The sequence below is a fragment of the Phalacrocorax aristotelis genome, chromosome 5 (genome assembly GCF_949628215.1).
Source record: "Phalacrocorax aristotelis chromosome 5, bGulAri2.1, whole genome shotgun sequence".
NCBI lineage: Eukaryota > Metazoa > Chordata > Aves > Suliformes > Phalacrocoracidae > Phalacrocorax > Phalacrocorax aristotelis.
In genome coordinates, this window is record NC_134280.1 from 59,117,246 (window position 1) to 59,140,679 (window position 23,434).

At 46.2% G+C, this 23,434-nt stretch overlaps 2 protein-coding genes across 11 annotated transcripts in view; one reads left to right on the top strand and one right to left on the bottom strand.

The window, feature by feature from the left end:
* Positions 1-7,979, bottom strand: part of SBF2 (SET binding factor 2) — a 288,713-nt gene extending 280,734 nt beyond the window's left edge. For 5 of the 8 annotated variants that reach the window (XM_075094800.1, XM_075094797.1, XM_075094795.1 and 2 more), the window contains exon 1: positions 7,758-7,978. In XM_075094800.1, coding sequence (XP_074950901.1) covers positions 7,758-7,812 — 55 coding nt within the window. In that variant the 5' untranslated portion in view covers positions 7,813-7,978. Of the gene's footprint in view, positions 1-7,757 lie in introns of all 8 variants that reach the window. The other 3 variants (XM_075094794.1, XM_075094793.1, XM_075094799.1) reach the window with 2 other exon arrangements.
* On the top strand, positions 6,882-17,408 carry ADM (adrenomedullin). 3 transcript variants are annotated; one of them, XM_075094801.1, is made up of 6 exons: positions 6,882-6,989; positions 9,142-12,987; positions 14,351-14,483; positions 15,066-15,176; positions 15,451-15,591; positions 16,118-16,315. In XM_075094801.1, the coding sequence occupies exons 2-6, from the start codon at positions 12,671-12,673 to the stop codon at positions 16,166-16,168; spliced, it is 753 nt and encodes a 250-aa protein (XP_074950902.1). In that variant the 5' UTR covers positions 6,882-6,989; positions 9,142-12,670; the 3' UTR covers positions 16,169-16,315. The 3 variants fall into 3 exon arrangements, with proteins under 3 accessions (XP_074950902.1, XP_074950904.1, XP_074950905.1); XM_075094803.1 differs by having other exon boundaries at positions 6,884-6,989; positions 10,533-12,987; XM_075094804.1 differs by lacking the exon at positions 6,882-6,989 and having other exon boundaries at positions 12,906-14,483; positions 16,118-17,408.
* Positions 17,409-23,434: the final 6,026 nt, after the last annotated feature.

Consider the following 23,434-nt stretch of genomic DNA (forward strand, 5'->3'; position numbering starts at 1 on the left):
GGAAGTTCCACCTAAACAGGAGAAAAAACTTCTTTCCTGTGATGGTGAAAGAGCAGTGGAGCAGGCTGTGCAGGGAGGTTGTGGAATCTCCTTCCCTGGAGACATTCAAACCCTGCCTGGACACACTCCTGTGCCCCCTGCTCTGGGTGTGCCTGCTCAAGGAGGGGGGTTGGACAAGGTGATCTCCAGAGATCCCTTCCAACCCCTGCCATTCTGTGATTGTGATTTCAGAGAACTTCACACCAAGTACTTTTTATGTTTCTACGAAATAAGACTAGGGGGAAACGACATTTTTGTCTCAACTGACGTTGTAGTAAACACTTGTTTAGGGGCGGGGAGGGGAAAGAGACACTAAGGTCAGAGATTATTCTGGGGTAAATGTTGAAAACCAAACTAGAAGACAGAAAGAATTGTAAAATACTAGAATCTGTCAAACAGAGTAAGCAGGAAGAGTGGCCACTGTCTTGCAGAGCAAGCGTTCCCAAACCACGTCAAAGCAATATGCATCCCACTACAGAGCCTGAAGGGGACACTGCCAATCGACAACACTCAATACTCCTGGCATTAATATTGATGGCATCTGGCAAAAAGTAGCTCACCAAAACCCATTTTCCAAAGCACAGTTTTCCACAACTTATGTCAAGATTCTAGAAAGAAGAGTTGTCATTCCTTTGCATCCGCAAGTATCTGAGAAATCCTCTGCCAGAATGTCTCATCTTCCTTCCAGTTACTATTCCATTAGACCCAATGTATAAGTCTACCATTTAAAAAGATGTTTCCAATCTTGCTGAAGACCTATCCAAGCATCAGATAGTTACTTTTCTGGGTTCTGCATTTTTAAATCATAGGAAACAGCATACGAACCACATTAAAAGGACATTATTCCTATCTCTCTCCCCCCCCCCCCCCGAATTTCTGAGCTATTGATTTTGTAACCCCAGTAACATTCCTTTGTCTGTTTTTACCCATTGAGGTCTCCCAGGGTCCAATGTGGTTTTGTACGCAGCTGTCCTCAATTTGTATCCAGAATCATGATGATTTTGTATTTTCTATATATTAGTATTCCTCTACTACAGCTACACAAAACCTCAGACTGTACTGACTCTTACCAACCACTGGTTTTGGCTGCAATAGTAAGAATCTGCTACCTATGTCCAGTTTAGTGGTAATTTTGTGATTAGTTACTCTGTTGTTATCTTGAGCACAAGACTACTACAAAGCCAACAAAGAATTCCATGTTCTGTGTTCAGTAAGTCCATTTTTTCACATTATAAAATTTGTAGAAGACTGAAAATTGAGAATTGTAAACAACAGAGACATGAAATCAGGATGTTATCTAGTCACTAACAGATAAGCAATAACAAGCATGTTCTTGGCTCAATGAGCAGGGATTTAGCTGCCAAATCCCAATCAACACTAATTGGATTGTCCTTGACTTCAGGATGTACCACTGACACCAAAGGAGTAATTTATTTCAACCAATACATAACTGGAACATAATTCACCGAACACCAAGATTAAGAAAATCAATCTCATCAATAATGATAGTGTTATTGTTAGAAATAATTTTTCACTACATAAACAAGGAGCTTGAAAATCTCATGTTACTGCAGAGAAGGAGTAAAAGAAGAGATAAATAAATAAAGGAAGACTTCCTAACTATTAGTATATATTTGCAAGATTTAACTTTCACTGAGGTTTATCAAGGCTGAACAGTGAATCTACTGTTTCACATTTCAAAAAGACTCCACAGTGACTTAGTTTTTCACTTTGTAAATACGAGTAGATGGGGAGGTAGTTGGTATTTTATATTCATGTCGATGAACTACCACAGCTTTATAATTATCTTCCTCAGTGTTGTAAGATAAGACTATTATGTTTGTGACAGTGATGTTGGAGGAGTTAAATGTCATTCTCATTGTCCCCCCACTGAAAAATATGCTTGCGGTTATAGAAGGCCAGTGCTTAAATAGTATTCAGGCTTGCATAACAAACTGTTTTCCATGAACACACTGCAGGAAAAGTGTCTTTTTGTTAGATAATCCACAAAGTTAACCCAGGACGGAGAATGAGAGAAAGAGTTTCTTTAGTGCAATTTAGTCTTAAAATATCCATGAAGATATGAAATGTACCTTCCCTCAACAGAATCTGTGTCCTTGCATTTTCAGACAAATTAAGATAGCTTACAGAATAAACGTTCAGCCTCCCTGAATGTCTTGATTTAAATTGAAAGGCCAAAAAAAAAAAAATCAATCTATTTTATTGCTGTTGTTGTTATGATGCCAAGACCGAGTGAGCAAAAGTTTCAAATCCAAGTTCTTTAGAGATATTCATTAGCAGACATTTGAGGGAAAGAAGAGCTATACTGATCTGCATTGATTTTAAGATTTATCCAAAACTATAGTGAATCCATAAATCAAAACAACAATAATTTTTTCAGTCAACATTATATATTAGAAGAAACTGCTTGAATACATTTTAGGAAGATATGCTACCAGGAAAAAAAAATACTGGTGGTGTTGGGTTTCTTCCCTCCAAGCAGCTTTTCAAGACAGCCTTACCTTACAAAAAACAAAAAAAACCACCCCATGCAATGGAAATATTCTTTTCTCATTCTGTTTCAGTGCGGTATTGTGGAGACTGTTGTATTTGAAAACTAAACTGAGCAAGGACAAGGTCTGTAGAAAGAGATAATTTCTTATACTGGAGCAACTAATTTGTTTGGAGAAGTTTTCGGGCACCCATGCCCTCCTCCAGTCACGGCCAACTACAGTAATCTCTTACCAATACAGTTACTTGCATATCGGCATTCTGCTTCATTTCTGATAGTACACTTTATGTTTCATTAGATTACCTCTACAAGAATTCTTCTGCCACAAAAATAAGGATTTAGGTTTTGTTGGTTTTTTCGCCCTTTGAGATTTCCCTAGATTACACTTAAATCAAATTAAACCACAGCTCAGATTAATAAAAGCGACTGAAGTAACAGCTTGATTCCTTATTTTTCTACATTTTCTTTTTCTTGCATACCAAGAAATAATCCACCCCTTATACACACACTAGCCCAGAGGCATGCCCAACTATGAATATACAACAAATACACCAAAAAAAGCCTCCTGTGATACGATACGCTATTTACCCACAAAATGAAAAGAATATTCTTCGCAGGTAGAATATGCCCACAGGAAAAATAAAAGCATCAGACAACTGTATTTAGGAACCTCTCCCACTCTATCATCAATCACTTGTCTACTTTCAAAATCCACAAGACATGAAGCTATGTTAGACAAGAAAGGCTTCTCTGAAAATAAGTTGATAAAAATCAGAACACAAACAACCACAACAGAGCCTACACACGTTATATCAGCATTTATCAGTTATGACAACAGCCAAATAAAACTGCTATACTGTTGAAAGCCTGCTGTCATACACACTGCAACCGTATACACAAGGAAGAACAAAAAAAACATTAGTCTGTCTTCTTACAGCAGACAGGTCTCAGACAACATTTGCTCCACCTTGCAGGTTTTCAGAGTTAACTGTTGGGTACACAACAGCATCCAATAGGAAAGCCATTATGGGTGTATGGGCAAATTAATCAAATCCGGTATTTAGTTCTCTCTTCTTTAACCTTACCTTTCAGTTGCTGAGCTAAGGAAGACACAAAATGTTCTGTTTTACCTTTTTTAAGTACCACCAGATGTAAATCCAAGATATAAATTTATGATTATGGCTTATACCAGCAAAAACAAAACCAAAAAGCATTTTCTCATGTCTTTCTGTGATCTTTGCAAACATCTGTGTTCCTCTTAAATCCCATCCACATTCCATTATGCATCCACATTCCATTAAATAGGAGTTTTTCGTGAAGCGTATCAAACACACTTCAAAATCCATGGAAAAAGAGAATGGATATCCAATAAGGTCTTCTGGGGTTTTTTTTTCTAGCTTTTAACCTGGAGTGCCCACATTATCTAGCACCTTTGTTCCCTTCAGAGACTTCTATAAATGCCTTTTGTAGCAAGTTAAGTAACAGCTTTATATTGTGCTGGTATGTTGGAGAAAAATGTGGTTACCTGCCCTCGCAAAGGTTCAGCTGAACGCAAAATAAACATGGTAAAGCAATCAACCGTGGTGTATCACTGAAATCCTTCAAATTTCCACTGTTAGAACAAATCCAAGGGTTTTTATTAAATCTGGGGGATTTATTAAATCTGGTTTCTCCAACTCTGTCAAGACACTGAACATGAACTTCTGACAGAAACAATTGCTATTACAGTTCTTTGCAGTGGCTCAGAATTAGTTTTTAAAATACACATCATCAACTAAAACTATGATATATTTAAGCTTAATTCTGTGGTGAAAGATATAGACTAAGTAATTTTTAAGTGGGAATACAGTCAACTATACCTGAAAAACATAGAAAGCTAGGTGAAACAGTTAATCCTCAATAACACAAAGACTTCTCCTTAGCTTCCTATGTGCCTAACAGTCTACCGACACTGAAGTTACCAACAGTAAAGATCATTCAACACTCAGGCTGAATCTCCGTGCATCTTGCCAAGCACGAATACACTGACTGTCACGCAAACAATTCAAAGGCTTTCCGTACAGCGTGTAAGTAACTAAGGCACCTGACTAACATCTTTGTGCCCAAGGTTCTAGGACCATTTAAGCTGATATAAATTCAGGCTTCAGTGATCTGTCCTCCTGCATGCTCCTGCTCCTCCTTTACGCTGATACCAGCATACATCTGACATCCTGGTGAGACACCTCTTTTTGAAACATTAGCAGAAAAGTAACCCAGAAAGAAAATAATACAGCGACACAGGCAAAATACTCAGTAAGAAAGGTCTTTTTGACAGGTCAGCATCTTAAAGCAAGCTGAAAGCAAAAGGAAGATTTGACAGAATAGGGATGACGGCATTAGCTCTGCAGTAACATTAATTTATATAGGCCTAGACTGGAACAGGAACAAACTTTAAAGTGTTTGACCTCCAAAGGATACTCTATTTGGTTTATCTGAGGACAATAAAAATGTTCACATCCCCTTAAAACTATGTTGGATAAAAACTTGTAGCACCAATAACAAAGTTTTTCCACAACAAGAAAAATCTAGAAATCTGCTCCCAAATTGTACAAATACACAAATGCAGCAGTCTAGAGATTTATAGTGAATGTTTTTGAATAAAGCTAGATAATCTGCACAGGAAAGCAATAGCTTCAGTGTATTGCAGATATTGGCACCTGTAAATAAATCCATATAACCCACATGAAGTCAGAGCAGATGATGGCTGCTATACAGAGATAGCAGCGGCAGCAGGGCTTTCTGGGAGAACAGTCATTACTATAAACATCCTTTCTTATTAACCGCAAGTGCATATTATTCAAACTGCTGCTGACATACAGGTCGGGGAAGAGGGGGAAGGTTACAGGACTTTTGTTTGCTTGTTTACATATGATATTCCACAGATTATTCCTGAAAAAAAACAAAACCCACTATAAAATGTAATTACACTCAACATTAAAATCAAACATATTAAAACCAAGCCAGAACATTGAAGATGAAAAAAAGAAAAGGAAAACAAAACAAAAAAAAGACCATACTTAAAAATTTAAAAGCTTCACAGGTAATATGTCTACAATCCCAGAAAAGTTTGCCCCTGCTTTTTCATATAGAAGGAAGCATAATAAATGCATCAAGAAACCATGACTTTTACAAGAAAAAGAAAGGTCAGTACTCCACGTATTATGGGATCGCATGTGGGGGTAAAGGAATTTGGAAAACAATGCACGCCTAGTCTTCAATAGAATGTTGTTCCTTCAAGCATTTTTAGTATGAAGCATTAAAGTAGCAGTGACTGATTTAAATAATGAAGACTAAACAGTAACTTTCTGGGCATGACCTTTTCAAATTAAGGTTCTGGTTCTGGAGTTATTTCTGAATCTGCTCAACTTCATCCGTGCAAGCAATTCCACTAAACTTATGAGACAATTTACGTACAGGAAGTTAAACACATACTTAAATGCTACAGATGAAGACATTTCACAAACATAAAGCTTTCCAACATAAACGGTGATTCTATTTCACATAGTGGCTATGTCAGATTGATCATACCCTTTACGGAAGCCTACTTGCTTTGTCTTCTCCTTAAAAGCACCCCTGGATTTTTTGGTTGCTTCTTTGTTTTCACTTGGGGTTTCCTCCACTGTTAGGGAAAAATGTTCCCAACAGGAAAAAGGGAAAAGGGGAGGTCTTTATTTTTTAACATCAAGTACCCGCCATTCCACATGTCTTACAATTTTGCCGCTACAATTTGGACAAATCTATTTCCAAGTGGGGTGGGAAGGGGAAGCATGCCTTAATTAATGCAATAATAATAATAGTACTGGTATAGTAAAATCCTGGAAACCCTTAGCAGAGTTTTGTAAGCCACTGTATCTTTAAACACATAGGTGTAATCATTTCTCTGGAAATTGTATTTCTTTAAAAGAAAAAAAAACAGAAAGGATCTTACTCTAAGAGTTTAATAGCAACACTTTTAGAATGAACAAATACAGATTACACACAATTGCTACTTCAAAGAATTACTTAGAGTAACAAACTTGAGTGTTGTTTGGTTTACGCATAGTCAAATAAATTAGGGGACATTCAACTGTTTAAAATACTGTTTATTAACAACATACATTTAAGGGATCGTTCTGAAATACCCAGTACAAACACATACCAGTTGACAATCACTTCATTTTCAAATCAGTTTACATACTGGTTTAAGGTCTCTCCATCAACAAATGTGGTTATTAAGAAGTTGCGTAACACAAACCACACTCTCTTAACCCACAAAACGATAGCAGATAACACTACTGCCCTTTCACCCGAGCAGACAGAAAACATCTCGATTCTCTACGAAAAGCAGCCATTCCTGAAGAGCCTACCGAGTGCCACAGCGCTTCACCAGGTGGTACCTGCGGCACCGTCTCAACAGGCGGTAAGCTGTAAACCCCCAGCCAAAACGGGCAAAAAGCCCCACCGCTGCTTTCCAGGACCCCTCAGCCTTTGTTCTGCTTTGAGGTGGCGGGTGTACATGCCTCAGCTACCAGCACAAAGGTGGGGGAACCGCCGCGTTCTGCAGCGGCGGCTGGGGAGCAGGCAGGCACAGACACCCCCGTCAGCCAGCCGGCCCCGCCGCCTGCCCAGCGGCCACTAGGCCACCGGCTGACGGCCCGGGCGAGGGCCGCTACGCTGCTCGCCCGTGGGCGACATTTTAAGCTGCCCCTGCTTTCCCGAAGGAACAGCTTCCAGCGGCTGGGGCGCTGGGGCAAGGCCCGCGGGGTACGCCCCGGCCGGCTGCCGCCCGCCCGGCCCCGCGCCATGCCCCCGCGCTCACCGCGGGGCCGGGGCAGGGTTAGCGGGGCTACCAGGTGGGCTGAGGCCGCCCCCGTGGTCGGAGGCTGCCGGGACCCGGCCACCGGACGGTAGAGGAGCCCCGCCGTTTTCCCGCCGGCCCGTTCCGCCTCAGGGAAGGTGGGAGATCCTTTGGCCCCCCCAACCGCTGCACCCCTTCGCGGGGGTGAGGCCGGCACCACTGCCCTCAGCCGCCCTCCTCCCCGCGGCCGGACACGCACCCCGTGTCCGCGGCAGTCTCCTCCTCCTGCGGCCCGACCGGGGGCGGGAGGGGGCCGGGGCCGGGCAGGAACGAGGGGAGGGGGGAAGAGGCCAGGCACTGCGGGGCAGCCCTGCGCACAGCCACACCTACCTGTCTTCTCGTGGTCATAGCCCACCACGATGAAATAGTCGGCCAGCCTGGCCATGGCTGAGAGAAGCCTGCCTCAGGCCTCACCACCCCTGCTGCGGCGGCGGCGGCGGCGGCTCCCGGGAGGCTCAGCATCCTCCCCTCCGCGCCCGCTGCAAGAGAAGCGGCACCACCTCAGCCATGTTGGAGGCGCGGGCGCGCTGTGCGCCTGCGCGCCGCCGGGACCGCTGCGCCGTGACCCCGCCGGGCTGGGCGTGGGCTGAGGGCTCGGCGGCTGCAGGCGGTTGAGGCGCTGCGGCTCGCTGGCCGGGACCGCTGGCTGTCGTCGGGGTTTACCAGTGCAAACGCTGCCGCCTCACTTCGCAGCCCACCGCAAGCGGGCCCCCGTTCGCCCCCCGCCCTCTCCGCCCCTGGTGGGCTTTGTCTCCTCGCAGCCTCCGTGTGAAATACCCACCCGGGAGGCGGGGGCCTGGACACTTTCTCCCGTGTAAAGAAAACCCGCGGCAGATCCGACCGATCTGCGTGCTCGGGGAAATTCGGGTGCCTGAGCTGGACTTTACCTCAGCGCCCTCCCCGGAGACCCCCTCCCGAGAGGAGCTGCTGGGGAAGGGCATCGGCCCCGCTTAGGCCGTGCAAAAATAAAACCCGGGGCGGCGAATTAACGCTATCCCCCACCCTGGCCCGCCGAGCTCAGCCTCGGGAATCGAGACTTCACGCTTCCAGGATGTTTCATGTTTACGTTTTGTCCGGGATATGCGGAACATGCCGCCGCGGGGGAAGTCGGGCCGCGCGGCTGCCTCGGCGCTAACGGCCCCAACGGCAGGGCGCTAACCGCCCTAACGGCGCGGCGGGGCGGGGCGCTGTGGCGGTGCCCGCCGCCCGCCTGACAGGCAGCCGAGTGGCGGGGAAGGGACTTCAGCCCCGGCCCTCCCTCACAGCGGCTCCGGCGAGCCCGGCAGCAGCGCCCGCAGGAGGCTGCCCTGTCTGGCCCTGCTGTGCCCTGTCCTGCCGGCTGCCGCTCCTCCTGCCCGCTCTAGCCCCCTCTCCATTGGGGTCGCAGCGCTTGGGGGCGGGAGCCTGGCAGTGGTTGCTAACGGCGGCGACGGCCGGCCGCGCCTCGACGTAACCCTCCCAGCCTCCGACGTGCTGGTCTCGGCAGACGCGGTGGCTGCCCGGGCGCTCCGCGAGGCTGAGGGGAGATTTTGTGTTGCTATTTATAACGTGCAGATGAGGCCGTTTGGACCTTCACCCTCGAAAGCCCGGTGGGCATGCCAGCGGTCGCAGAGATGCTGGCGATAAACGGGGTGGCTGACAGTACAGCGCTTGGCTGACTGGCGGAGTCTGCCAGAACGTTCTGATAAGCTTCCATGTGCATTCTGTTTGACAGCACAGAGAGAACAACGCGAAGGATGTCAGTTGCACTACACTGAGGTGCTGCAGCAGCCATGGGCACCATAGTGCATGTGGAAATACAGCAAATTCACTGGATTTGCTCCTGACAGTCCACCATCGCTAGTTGTTAGCGGTTTCACACAGACATTTCTGTTTCAAACATGCAATTCTTACACCTCGTACTTAGCTGGGACATACCGATGCAATGTCTTGCTGATAACTCAGAGGCAAATTGGTCGACAAGCTTCAACAATCAGTTACAGCGTTCTCGCTTGTGCTTTCTCGGTGGAAGGCAGCGGCCGAAATGTTGTGAGAGTAATCAACTTCGCAGCTTAACTGTTTTGAAGTCATATGCCATGTAGAAAGGTCTAAACTTGATAAAATTGCTTAACATTAGAGGTAAAGAAAAATGCATAATATATACTTCGAGAAGATTGAATATACTTTTCGAGAAAGAGGCGCATTCTGAGAGGTCAGTCACTTTCTGTATGAGGTAGGAGCTAGAAGGAACACCTTTCTGAAGTTATGCATAGACATTTTGGTTCACGATCCTTTAATGACTGAAGCCCACCAAGCTGTTTTCAAAACACCCAGCTTTTTTATTAAAAGCATTTCTGAAGCAGCAACAAAGGAACGCAACCTTAATGAGGCCACGCCTTACCCCTGTGAGGTGGACAAGGATAAAGCTCATCACTTTAACTCCTGGGGGGAGGGACACTGCTCTTGATTGACAGCACAAAGCCAGGACATGCAATATTTTACAAAAGCAATGGATAATGTTCTGTACAGCTAAACCTGGAGGGAATGTTTAGACACACTACAAAAATACCTAATTTGAAGCTGAAATGGGGCCCTGGGGCTATCGTATCTGCACTGATAAAAAGGTTCAATATGTAATAATGAATCTCAGTATTTAAGTCTCACTGATCTTTTAAGCCAGCACCTCTAGCAGGAGAATATCACCTAACACTTTTCCTAGGGCATTAACAAATGCTGGATCGAAAGGAAGATGTTACTTATAGTTTCCCCAATACTGCTAGCACTCACTTTACAGCCTTGCTCCTTCTTTCATCTAGACCAATATAACCAAAGCTTAGTTAGTTTATAAAGCATGTCATAAGAAGCAGCATATCTTAAGTACTCGTGTAGCAGGAAGGGCACTGTTCATCTGGATTTGAACACAGCTGTGTTACCTGCATGGACAGCAAAAGGAGTCAGTCATCCGTAACTTACTTCCTTAACTTCCCTTTAGTATAGAACAATCTTATGTTCTTGTAGGACAAACGAGGAAGTGGAGCAGACAGATTGTTTGCTCACCTAAAGCCTAATGCAAAGTAAACTGAACTTTCATCTAGACCACCAAAAACATATTTCCCTCTGTTGCAGCACAGTAGTCTGGCTCCTCATGGGAGATGAAGGTGCTCACAGAGCAGGGGCTCTGGGTGGACACCAAGGCCTACGTCTCCAGAAGGACCCAGTCATGTATTTATCCCGGGGGAAGGACTGCAGGGCTGCAGCCCCTCCAGGAGACTGAAAACGCACAAGGGACAATGTTGCCACACTCAGACTGTGCACTTACCACCAAAAAGGTGTGAAGGTTCACATCACCTGCAGTCAACTCCTCTTGCAGCAAATTAAAAGGTCACACCCTGCCTGCAGTCCCTTAAATCAGTGTCACCCCACCCCCTGCCAGAACGGGGAAGCAGCCACGACCCTGGCCACCAGGTTTTCCCCTGCCAATATGCATCCCACCCTCATTTAGGAGACTTTATTTGGTGTACTCAAACCTATCAGATGCACAGCTCACTGAAAACACCACCAATGGGACTACCAGAAACATAATCGCCCCTTGTTACTGTGCCCTTGGCACAGACAAAGCTGGCTGAGTGCACGCACCAACAGCAAGGCTTTCCTGTGTGGAGCTTGACTGAGGTTTTACACCCCTCATGGGGTGTCATTCTTCTACTAGTATCATCTTTCTGCTGATTTCATACAGCCTGAAATATAATCAAGTATATTCATACTCATGGCATATGAATTCAGTACAATTTGTTTAAACCCAAAATGAAACATGCAAAGGCACTTCCACTGGCTACAACAACAATCTTATTGCATAATCAGCACATAATATTTGCCTCAAACTGATTTCCCATTGATGCCTACAGATTTTAGACCTTTGCTTTTGGAATAAAACTCAGCCTGAATAAAATGTTGTACAAACAGCAACTAATATTCACAATCTCCCTGCCAGAGCAGATACATATTTTAAAGTCTTTTGTACATATGGCAACACTGAGCAGTTGAATGACACCGCCCAAGATAATCAGCAAACAAATATGAGAGCTGGATGTTCCTCCAGGCCAACTTCCCCGCAGTGGATGAGGCAGTATCCAGAGGAGACCCTACACTTCAGAGGAGAGCCCAGTCTTGCTGAATTGCGTAGCATTGCCCCAGAATAAAAGCTTGTGAATAATATTCCCACAGAACATTCTGTGTAACTTTTGTCAAATTGGAAATAACTCACTATTTATGAAATAATCTTTTAAAAGGGGCCACTGTTACCTCATAGTACAAAGTCAGTGACTATTGCTCATTTCCAAACTGCACAGGAGTGACAGTGCTTAAGAAGAACAAAATGAGCATCTAAACAAAGAACATGCTGGTTTGTGTTATATTTGAACCAGCTTTACCTGCAGAAGGCTCTTCAAAAATCACGTCAGTGCCAAACCGAAAATTTGTGTGCCAACATGTGCCACCTCATGAATTAGAAGTAGTTAATTTTGTATCACTAAAATGACAGTTGTGGTCAGTATGGAAGTCACATGTGAGTTGTGTTACTACTATTGTTTCTATTCCTAAACCAACATAGGATTCTTTCTGCATTGTTTGCCTAAGAGTAAACAAAATGCACTTCCCGTTTAGCCAAAGATTTTAATGAGGGATTTTCCAGCATTTGGGGAAGTGTGTGGTTTTTTACTGGAACAGGAGACTTAATTTTAATCAAAGCAATAGTCATCACACAAAATCCTGCCTTCACTTCGGAAAAGTTAGATTAGGTTTCAACTTCTGCTGATCAAGGAAAAGCTTGAACTTGCTCGAGCCTAAGCTGCCTCATGAGGTCTCTAAAATCCACTCATCGTGCTCTGATGCAGTTATGCAGCTCTGGTCATGATACAGTCCCGTTCTAGACCACTCATTTCTTCCTCCCTGAGTTTACACCCCAAGCCTCTCGCTCTGTGCATTTCTGCTCTGGAGCACGGTCCGTGGGGAGGGCAGCGGTACTGCGGCTCCGCGGAGCTGCCAGAGCTGGCGGGCGGAAGGGACGAGGGGGAGCCCGGGGCTGGCCGGCTTCTGCTGCGCTCTGAGGTAACCTGGGGCAGCCGGGGCACCCTGCGACAGCTTGGGCCTCCTGCTGCGCCCTGGGGCAGCCTGGGGCACCTGGAGCAGCCCGGGGCGTCCTGGGGCAACCTGGGGGTCCTGCTGCGCTCTGGGGCAGCCCGGGACGCCTGGGGCAGCCGCCGAGCATGCCTCGGTGGCTCTCGGCAGCCCCGAAGCTGCCGCCGCCGCGTCGCGCCCTCCGCTCCGACCGGGCAGGTGCGGCGGAGGAGCGGATCTGGGCTTGTCCCGGCGGCCAGCTCACGGCTGGGGAAACTGCCTCGCCCCGCAGGAGCCGCGCCGGGGGCTCGGGGAAGAAAGGCGGGCCGGCCGGAGGACGCGGAGGGGAACGGCTGGAGTGCGTGCTGACCCTCTCTGCCAGGGGGTGCCGGCGGGAAGCGCCTGAGGGACGGCGGGGCCGCAGCCGAACGGGCTGGCGGCTCCCGGGCCAGCCTGCCCCGTACAGGTAGATACCGGAGACAGGAGCCTACAGCTGCCTGGACGCTGCTGGTGAGGCAGGGAGGGAGGGAGCACCTCAGACCGAGTCAGCCGTGCACAGGAAAGCTTCCGTCATCCCCTTGCACATACCTCTCCGGGGTGTTGTTATATACCGCAGTTATCTAGAAAGCCACAGTCACGAGTACCTACTCACCTGATTTTTGAAACGCCTTGCTTGGGGCAAGATGTGAGAGAAACATCTCACACACGCCAGCCTATTCCTTCCTCCCTCCCCAGTCTCTCTCAGTGGGACGGGGACCCTGAGCCCCAGGGCGCAGGTCTGCTGGGGCGTTTCCCTCGGCTCCGCTGAATTTGCATTGCGACAAGCAAGTAGAGAAACAGTCCAGCTGGTGCTGGCTTCCAGCACCCCCCGCGAAACCGGACCTCTGCGTTGCTGGAGCGTCACGGAGCAATTATGTTAAAGACTGTAAAAAACCAAAAAGGTGGGCAGACTAGGCTTGGCTGCCGGTCACCCGGGAGAACGCTGTCAGACACCTTGATCCTGCACTGGTTTAGCTTTATAAGCGGGGAAGTAAGGTATATAAAGATTTGCGGATTGGGGATGAAACGATGCACGGGATGTCTTCCCTGGCGTCCGTAACCCCGAGAATTTCAGTGTCCCTGCGCTTGCCCCAAAACCCTGCCGTTACCTTTGTTCAAAGATACAGAAGTGCTCTCTGACCTTCGTCTTCCAAAGCCATTTAAATTGTAATTTATTTGAATCGGTCAAGTAAATCAAGTACATTTTATTAGATAAAAAATGCCCCAAGTTGAGTCACAAATATTAATGATGCCTGATTTGTCACCTCCTTACTTATGTAAAGAAGGCTGGCATTCATTACAGTTACTCATCATAATTCACGTTGTCCAAATATGGGTTTATTTTTGGAACTTTGGTATTCGATGGATTTGCATGGATTTTGAAATTGATCGGGTCTAGTTCCTACTCCCCTTCTTCCGCCCACCCATCTTCCACCCGCCTTCTAGGCTAAGATGCCTAGAATGAGAAATTATGCTACAGACCGTCTAAACGTAATTATATATCGGCAGTTAAAAAGTCTGTCCCCAGTAAAAAAGACTGAGGGGCTTATCAGATTTTGCAAGTTATGCCATGACTCGGAATCCACACCTAGAAGCTGTCGTTATAATTAACAAAATACCAAGGGGATTGTTTAAGATAATTTTCAATAATCCTCTTATTTTTACCCTAGTAAGGGTTGCCCCCAATCCACGCTAGAATGATTAAGAAGTGCTCGGGATGTGGGGGTGGGGGTGTCAAAGAAAAATCGCCTAGCTATGCCAAGGTCCACCCACTTCCCGCTCTATAAAAGGCAGCGGTGGAGCGCAGCTCGGCAGTGGTTACTTCAGGCACACAAAGAAGGAGTTCTCGCTCCTCAGGAAACCCTGCAAGTTCGGATCGCTACTGCAAGAACATTTGTCTCAGTGGATTATCTTCACCGGCAGGTAAGAACTCTTTTTTTCCCCCCCTCAACAACAACAACAAAATGCAGGGGAGCTGGAGAGGAAGTTAAAATCTACTAAATCTGGACTGTTTAGAAGAGCTTGGAGTTATGCTGCAGAGCCTTGCACTGGCTCTTGGCATCAGCTGCAGTTTACAACATAAGATCCAGAACTAGCTGGTTCTGCGTGTGAAGTGGGAAGACGAGCTATCGGGGGATAAACTTCCAGGCAGCAAAACACTTGCTGGAGTTTGGAGACGATGCGTCTGATAGCCAGCTCTCTCTAATCTCATGGGTTTGCTAAATCCTAGTGCAAGCCGCTGGGGGTATTCTGGAAATCCTGCTGGTTTTCAGCCGCCTCTGCAAGTAAAACCCTCAACAAACGTAAACTTTGGAGGCTCTGTTATTTACTCTGTGATAAGTTGCTGCGCAAATATTAGCTTCTGGTTCATATCGCACACAAAGTCCCCGGTAGCCCGGGGGCTCTCCGAGGGAAGGAGCCCTCTGGAATCACCAGAAATAAAGGACAGACCTTACTTGACTTTTATTAGCAACCATGCTTACAGTTCTCTTTTCCCTCCACCAGGACCCCAGCCAGAATGAAACCAGTTCACGTAGCCCTGCTCTATCTCGGCTCTGTGACCTTCTTCGGGGTGGATGCTGCAAGGGTGGACGTAGCGACAGAGTTCAAAAGAAAGTGAGTATCGGAGCGCGCCCTCCTGCCAGCGCCCAGCCCCGCTCCGGTGCTGCGGAGCCTCTGAGCCCCCGCGCCGGGCTCCGGCCGTGACCAGAGGGACTGGATTCCCTGCGGGAATTGCACAGATTCTTAAAGGTCTCCTGCCCTTTCAGGAAACATAAAAAAAAAAATCTCGGCGCTGGCAAAGATTATCGCCCCTCGAATCTATTTGGTTTGGCTCCCGCCCTGCAGGCTTGTGCTAACAGGCTGTCCTCTTCCCTTGCGCTCCTTTCAGATGGACGAAATGGGCACTAAGCCGAGCCAAGCGGGACGTGAAGCCTTCGGGCGCGCTCCGAGGGCTGGCGGCAGCTGCCGACGTGCAGCCGCTCATACGCACCCAGGACGTGAAGGAGGATCTCCGAGTATCGCATCCCAGGTAAATTCCAGCCCCTTCTGGGCTCGGGAACTTGCTCGAGGCAGTGGAAAGTTTCAGGGTCCCCTCGTTTCCGGGTGTTTAGGCTTATTTTAGCCATACATCCTCCAAGCCCCGGAGACAGGTCCTGCCAGGGCTGCACACCGCGCTGAAAGCAGCCTCCCGCCTCTCTTTCCCCGCGCTCTTCAGCTGGCGGGAGATAGAAGCGCCTTTACTGTGAAAGTCAAATATAAATAGTAACTGGGGCTCTGGATCTATAGATAGTGTAACAGCCATAAAACGGCGGGGCCTCTCCCCCCATCGACAGCAAGCTCTGCTCTGCGACCGGATCGCCCCTCTCCCGCCGCTCCTCGGCGGAGGGCAGAGCCGGGGGGTGGCGGGAGGGGGGAGGGGAGTTTGGCACCGTCGGGATGGGCCCGCCTCCAGCCTGGGGGCTCCCTGCCCTCCCCGCCCCGGGCCCACCGGGTCCCCTCCTCCGGGGCCCCCCTGCTCGTTTCTCATGCCCGCTCTCTCTCTTCCTGCCTCGCAGCAGCCGGGAGGATGCTCACATCCGCGTCAAGCGCTACCGCCAGAGCGTTAGCAGCTTCCCCCACTTCCAAGCCGTCCGCACGGGGTGCCGCTTCGGGACGTGCACGGTGCAGATGTTGGCCCACCAGCTCTACCGCCTCGCCGGCACGGGCAAGGACGGCTCGGCCCCTGCCAGCAAGATCAGCCCCCAGGGCTACGGCCGCAGGCGGCGCTCCCTGCCCGAGCGCCGCAGCCCGACGCGCTCCCCCCGGACGCGGCGCGCGCAGCCCCTCGCCCCCGTCCTCGGGGTCTGAGCGCCGCACTACCCGGCCGAGGCCGTCTCGGATGGATGGACTGAGGCACGGACGCTGCAGAGGGCCGCCGCCGCTCGCTCGGGAGCCACCGCTGGGATCCGTGGAGAGCGCCCGTCCGGGCGGGACCCCGGCACGCCCGCCGGGGCCGGGGCCGGTGGAGCGGCGGGTCCTGCGGCCCCCGCCTGCCCCGGGCGCTGGGAAGCTGTGAAGGGGCTGCTCCCCGCGGCCGCCGCAGCGGCGGGGCGCTCACTGACTCTTCAGCAGCCTGCGGCCGGGAGGCGCCGCTGCCCCCGCCGGCCGCCATGTCGCCCACTGCTCCGCAGCTGCCCCCGAGGGGGGCCGGGCCTCCCTTGCCGGCGGGTTGCGCTCCGAGCCGCGCCCGGCCCCGTCTGCCGCCAGGAGGGGCTGCTCGGGGGGAACCCTGCGGCCGGGCGCCGGTCGCTGCGCGGCACCCACCCGGCCCGGGGGCGGCGGCCTCGGCCCCGGCCTCGGCCTCTGCCCCCACGCGTGTGAGGGTGCGCGTTCAGCCCTCGGCAAGGACAGGGACAGGTCGCCCACATCTGCTCTACCCTCTGCGTTATCTGCAGCCGGCAGGGAATCGGACACTCACTAGTCCCTGCGGGGACTGCGATATACTTGAACGTCACCGAGAGGAAAAGTGCAATTGTACGTGGTTTCTGTTAATTATAAGTGCGGTGTGTGTGGATCATGAGATACGTATCGGTATTTAAGATTGTCCTGTGTCACGTCCTGTTTGTATCTTTTTTTTTTTTGGAAAATATATTTTATTTTTATACGTTTTATATATATATATTGCATAAGGGCATTTTAAAACATTGTATCCCCTCTATTTTTCATATCGTGAATGTCAAAAGTTAAACTCTTTTTCCATACCTTTTTTTTTATCTTGCATTCCAGACTGGTGAATGATGTAGAGAATGTATCAGCTGTTCTCCATGGGTAATATGTGAAATAAAATAAACACTACTACATAAAACAGTCCTGATATGTTGTCTCTGGCGGGGGCAGGTGGTCAAGATGAATTACTTCTTACAGTGTTTGGTGCTACCCTTACTAACCCGGCACGGCAGTTCTGTGACAGGCTACAACTCTTCAGTTACAGACTTCGTTAGCAGCCACCTTAACTAGTCGATCCAAGCAAACTCAAGCAAGCGTGCACCTTAAAATCCCAGGGCAGATCTGCTGAGAAGGCTCCGAGGCCTTTTCTACCCATATGTTCTAGCCAGGGCTGAAACGTGTCACAGCTTGGATTGATCGTGCAAGTTTATTTTTTGCCCTAATTAATCAGAGAAACAACTGCACACTTCAACATTGCACAACAAAGTAACAGATTTATTGAGGGAGCACGTTCCAAAATGGTCATGGCAGCTTCCAAGGTTATTTATGTTGAAGGATTTCCTGGGCCACAGTTCAGGTTAAAGTTAAACGGTGACCGGTTCATGCGGGCAGAACATCTTGGATAAAAGCTTAGCATTAGGGATTTTGTTGTTTTGTTCTTTTTTTTTCCCCCTTAAAAAAAAACCAAATTCCAACCACAGACCAGAAAACAAATGTGAAACAACCTTATTAATGCACCAACAGCACCATCTATTGGTGTTTATTCTGCACACTCCAAGAAAATAAACTAAAGTTTATTTTAGTAACATCTGGGGTAAAACATACAATTTTCCCTATTTTACAGTATTGCTGATCATAGTTAGCATATTCAGGGGAGGACTAGGGAACAGCAGCACTAAATGCTGCTAGAATAAAAGAAATGGGCATATTCTTTTGCCTAAATGCCTAAGGAATGTATATTTACAAGAAAAAGTCAAAAGAACTGGCAATGACGCCTTTCCAGGAATACTGTTGCAAAAAACCTTGGGCAGGAATCCAGTTGACTAGATACCTGGCACATATTCATGATGATTTTTCTCCCCAAAGTTTTGAAGTTCTGCTCAGAATTGCCTATTTTTAGTTGCTTTCCTAAACATTTTCAACTAAGAATTTTGGAATCCTGAGAGGTAGGTTTTCCTCTTGAAATGTTCTTTGTTAAAAAATGCATATATATTGACACTTGCCAGTTTTAATTACCATCTGTTTGTCAACAGCTGGAAGAGAATTTACTTCCCTACTGCGGTTGGCCTTTCCAATCCAGATTTTATAAGATGTAAGAGGTGACAGCAAAATCATCATCTTCAGCACAGAATATAGCTGCCAGCTGAGAAGCAAGCAAGTGGCTATTCTCAAATCATGAAAGATCTTATAATTAGAATAGTTGCTGCTTATAACTTTTGAGGTGCTTGTTGTGGGAACTCACATGTAGGTGAAAGCGTGTTCCTACTTAAAGTACAAAGCACAACTGAAATGACTTCAACAGAACCATGCAATTTAATAGCTACAATGTTGTACTTATGGGTTACACAGCTAGCATCTTTGTCATCTAACCTCGGCCGTAAAGCTGGATTGGGCTGTAGCGAGGTTAAGTTGCCAACTAGCTACTTTTGTTTGTATGGAACTTTTCTTCATTTACTGCCAAAACCCAGTCCAAGCTTAAAATACATTTTTTCCCCTCCACTGATAGAAAACACTTCACTCAAAGCTGAAAGATCCTTGGACTAACCAGACAGGGCTAAACCCAACAAGTTGGTGGTAGATGGCATAATTCTGACCTTACAGAAGCATAGTAAATGCAATTTCTGTTTGGAAGGATCAAGAGCACCACCTGTCGCACTTGTAGGGTGAAGCAAAACTCTGTAGTTGCAATAAACAGCAACTAAATAAAACAAGGATTTTTTTTTTCCTAAATCCCTCCACCCCACCCCCACTGCCAAGTCTTTGAAACTATGGCTTTTAAAGCATAAAGCCCAACACCGCTGAACTAGACATGCCAGAAAGCAGTGAGTAGCCCTGTGTCTGGAAGACAACACGTTCTTTGAATGTGTGGAGTTGAAAAGTAAAAGCCCGGAAATACTATGACTGTGTATTTTAGCTAACCTAGTTAGGCTAGGCTGGATAGGCTGGAGAAGAATGACAGAGCAGGCAGGGACTCTTTCCCATTGCATGGCTAACCCCATATCCCATATCCAGGTTTTGGGGAACAGGTCTGTAAAGGATAAAATATATAGAGACTGCATTCTCCCTCCTATCTGTTTCTGCACCTGCCCCAGGTGAGAGCTGTCCAGGTGAATGCTCTTTCTCCTGCCCAAGCAGGGGACATTACTGAAGAACTTTTGCTAAGCACCTTTTCACTATGAACATCCCACAAAGCAAAATGGTGGGCACTAACCTTTAAACAGTAGTTGAAATCTATACATGAACTAGATTAAAATCTCTGAGGAGTGTGAGGATTTTGATACCCCTGAGGTTTCAGGGAGAACAAGACTGTGAAACAGTTATCAGCCCATGAAAGCAAGTGTCCTCTTGAAGTCCTAGAAGTTCATGGAGACCTGTGTGCCTATGCTCTCATGTGATAGATGAGAAGTGGAAGATGTAATCAAATGCCTCCAAAATCAGAAGCAGCTGTTTACACAACACCTTAGTTAAAGTATTCGTTTCTAAGGGCAGCCTGGTGTCCCACAGGCCAGCATTTCAAAGGCTGTTTAAAACATGACTACAAGTTCAGTTCAAACAATGTTCTAAATTAAAATTAAGTTTTGCAATGGTAAATATGTATTGGAGCAGGAATTCATCCTTGTCCACCAGTCTGTTCAAGAGCGGATGCCAAAGGAGTGGTCACTATTCTCAGCAGAGCCTCCACAGTGAAGTGTCAGAAGTGTTCAGGGAATATTCTTTACGAGTTATTATTTTGCTTTGTACCTACCCTAGAGACACCCTATGGCAAAGAAAAAGTACTTCACTATAGAAGATTATTTATTGCCAAAATGGATTCCAAAGGCTATTTTTATCTCAGAAAGATTTTTGTTGCTCCATTATTAGTGCTATATGGAATGGTGGCAAGGGGCCTAAAATGCAGACATACAACCACTTTCCCATAAATTCCTAGTGCAGGTCCCCCAACCTGGAAGAGGGAAGCAAGTAATTATTTTTCTTTCTTCAGCTGATACCACAAAACTTACTTTAAGCAGCCACGTCACATGGAGGACTGCACAAAATGTTTCTTCTCCAGCCACATCAGAAAGTGGTCAAAGAGTTCTGTCACTGTTACCTGGGAACAACTTCTACTGTATCCAAAAAGTAATGACACTGGTGTGCTTTCAGATGATTATCATAAATCTGCAAAGCATCTTGGTCCATGCTAGTAAGAACTACAGTCAGGTGCCAGATATGAACTTTTCCTGCAAGTACAATGACAGAAAGGGGAATACTAATGAATACTTTGGCACATATGAAGCCTTTTCTGGCTCATTTAGTACCCAAAGGACAGCAAGTCATAATTAAAGCCAATAATGGCAACTCCAGACAGCCATCCAAATATTTTCCCTGTGCCGTCAATACACCATTTTATATTATCTCACATAATACTTAAGCAGTGTAGAGCACACAGGCATCAGGAGAAAAAAATTCCAGTATGACTGAGTTCAACCAATAACAAAATCCAATTACGCCTAACTAAAATTTGTTTATTGTGTTCACAAGGGTTTGCTTTTATTATCCAAATACTTCTTAAAGAACAGGTTTTTTCACCAAATAATTTGTGTCTGCTTTGAAATTGCTTTAACTTTTAAATACTTAATTCTTTGGAGCAGGGCCATGTATCCTTCATGAGGAGAAGGAGCATAATTTGTTCATGAGGTAAAGAACTTTGCTATGTAAAAGCCTTTTCACTACATGCTATATACACTAGTCAGAATGCTTGATAACTGTAAGGACTCCAAATGAAAAACAAATGGTTCCATTAAGACTAGAATCAATGTTAATGATTTGATAAGACTGGAGTGTTTTGCTTGCAGAATTCCCAGCAACAGTAACAGCAATGAGGAGGCCAAATGAAATCTTTTGAATTTGCTTGATTCTGTGATAACATTTACCAAACATTTAACTAGGCCTCCCTGAGTCTCCCATCTACTTAAAAAAGCCTGGATTTTCCCAAAGTCAGGAAAGATGAGTCCAACCCAGCTGAAGGCAAATATTTTGTAATAAATTCTGCCTCTCAGAATAGGTTTGCAAAATAAATAATCCTCCAATGCTTTCAGTCAACTATCAGTTCCCAGATCTGTCACTTTGCAAATTACGTGCAACTTTTCCAGCAATTATAAAAGGGTTTATATTTTCTTCATACTTTGCTAATATGGTATAAAAATAAGCAAACATGTGTCTAGGTCTTAATCGCTGATGTCCAGTAGTATTGGCAGAAACAGGAGGACAAATATAACGGATCACACCTGTTAGTTCAGGAGCAAACTAAACAGTTCATCAAACAAATATGATTATTGTCCTTTTAATAGGTGATTACTGTCACAGGAGAGACCATGAACCCAAAACACTCAAAAGACTAAAAGGCCACCATGTAGTTCATGCCACTGCTGTTACAGGAGAGGACAAAAGGGTGTGTGGATACCATATTTCCCTTTACATGACATGACTCTATTGTGGCTCTCTGCTAGAAAGCAGTAAACTCTCAGAGGCTATTACATTTCCCTGCCTGTATATAAGGACTCAGGAGCAGATCTTAAGACAGCTGCACCTTGTAAAATAAATTTATTCTCTTTAGAGACCAGGAAAAAGTGATGGATTTCTAAGTCATTTTTTCTAAGTAATTTTTTTCCTGGGGCTGTGCAGCTCTGCATCTCATTCTGCATAAGGAACAAATTCATAGTCTGGCCCTTTATTGATAAACAACACGAAAAATATGCAGTTGGCATATATCATTTGTCTTCTTACTGCCTGCAGACATCAGACGTTCTGGTGGTGATGAACTGGTGAGCCAGACAGGAATCTCAGCACCAAATCCCAGGCCTGAGACTGATCCCATCTAATTGAAACATAACTTCTACTGACTTCAGCAGGAAAAAAAAAAATCTAAGCCCCAGTTTTCTTTCAAAAACCTGTCTATTTTTATATGGAAAGGTTGTATTTCAAGTTTTGCTTTATACTTCCTTTATTCACAAGTTCTGCTTTTGAAGACTGAAGAAACCACTATAAGGTAGAAGTAAGGAACAGGAACTCTATCAAAAAGAGGTAACTCAAACCCAGACTCTCAGTTCGATCTGAAATGAGTTCAGCAGCGTAGATCATTGCGGTTCTTCTTAAGTGGATATGGTGCTGCTGGCAATGACAGCTTCAACAAACATACATGTGTTAAGTACAGTGCTAAATGTGTTCATGGGTAGGGACTGAATCCCAGAAACTTCCAGTCTTCTTGTCCAAAACCCAGACTTCATTTTTTATTTAATGCAGTAGGATTTTGGAATGTTTTAAACACTACGACTTCATATAGTAGCACTTCCTTCCTCCTCTCCCTCTTCTATTTAAAAAAAAAGAAAATCTCATCACCTATTTTGAAGCCTCAGAAAAGGTTGTATCCAGACAACTAACTCAAATGAGAGAGTGAGTGGTGTACATACCTCACAGCAGAGATTGGCAGTCAAAGCTCCTCTATCAGTCAGGGTGCGCGCACAGACAGTCTAGCACTTTGTGATAATATTTGCACAAGGCAATCAGTATCTGTTTAATTAAGGATATAAAAAGATTTGTACAAAGAAGTGATTCCTGCAGAGACAAAGTTGATTTACTGAGTGATAATTCACATCATCTTGCCCCAGTCTGATTTCATCAACTCCTGGTAATGGGGGGAAAAAAAAAACTCACGTTACAAGTGCACGAGGGCCATTAAACCTGATTTATTGTCTTAACCACACTGCAAGACAGACAGAAACAAATGATATGTTTTTTCCATGGAATGTTGTTAGAATGTGTGTACTAAGATATTTTTCTTCTTCTACTAGTCTGGCACATCTGTACAACTTTGCTGCCATCTGCTGCCTTCGAAAGAAAAATAAATCACTCTCATTTAAAATTATTGCTGGATGTCAAAGTGGCACAGAGCTGCTGCCAGCAGGGAG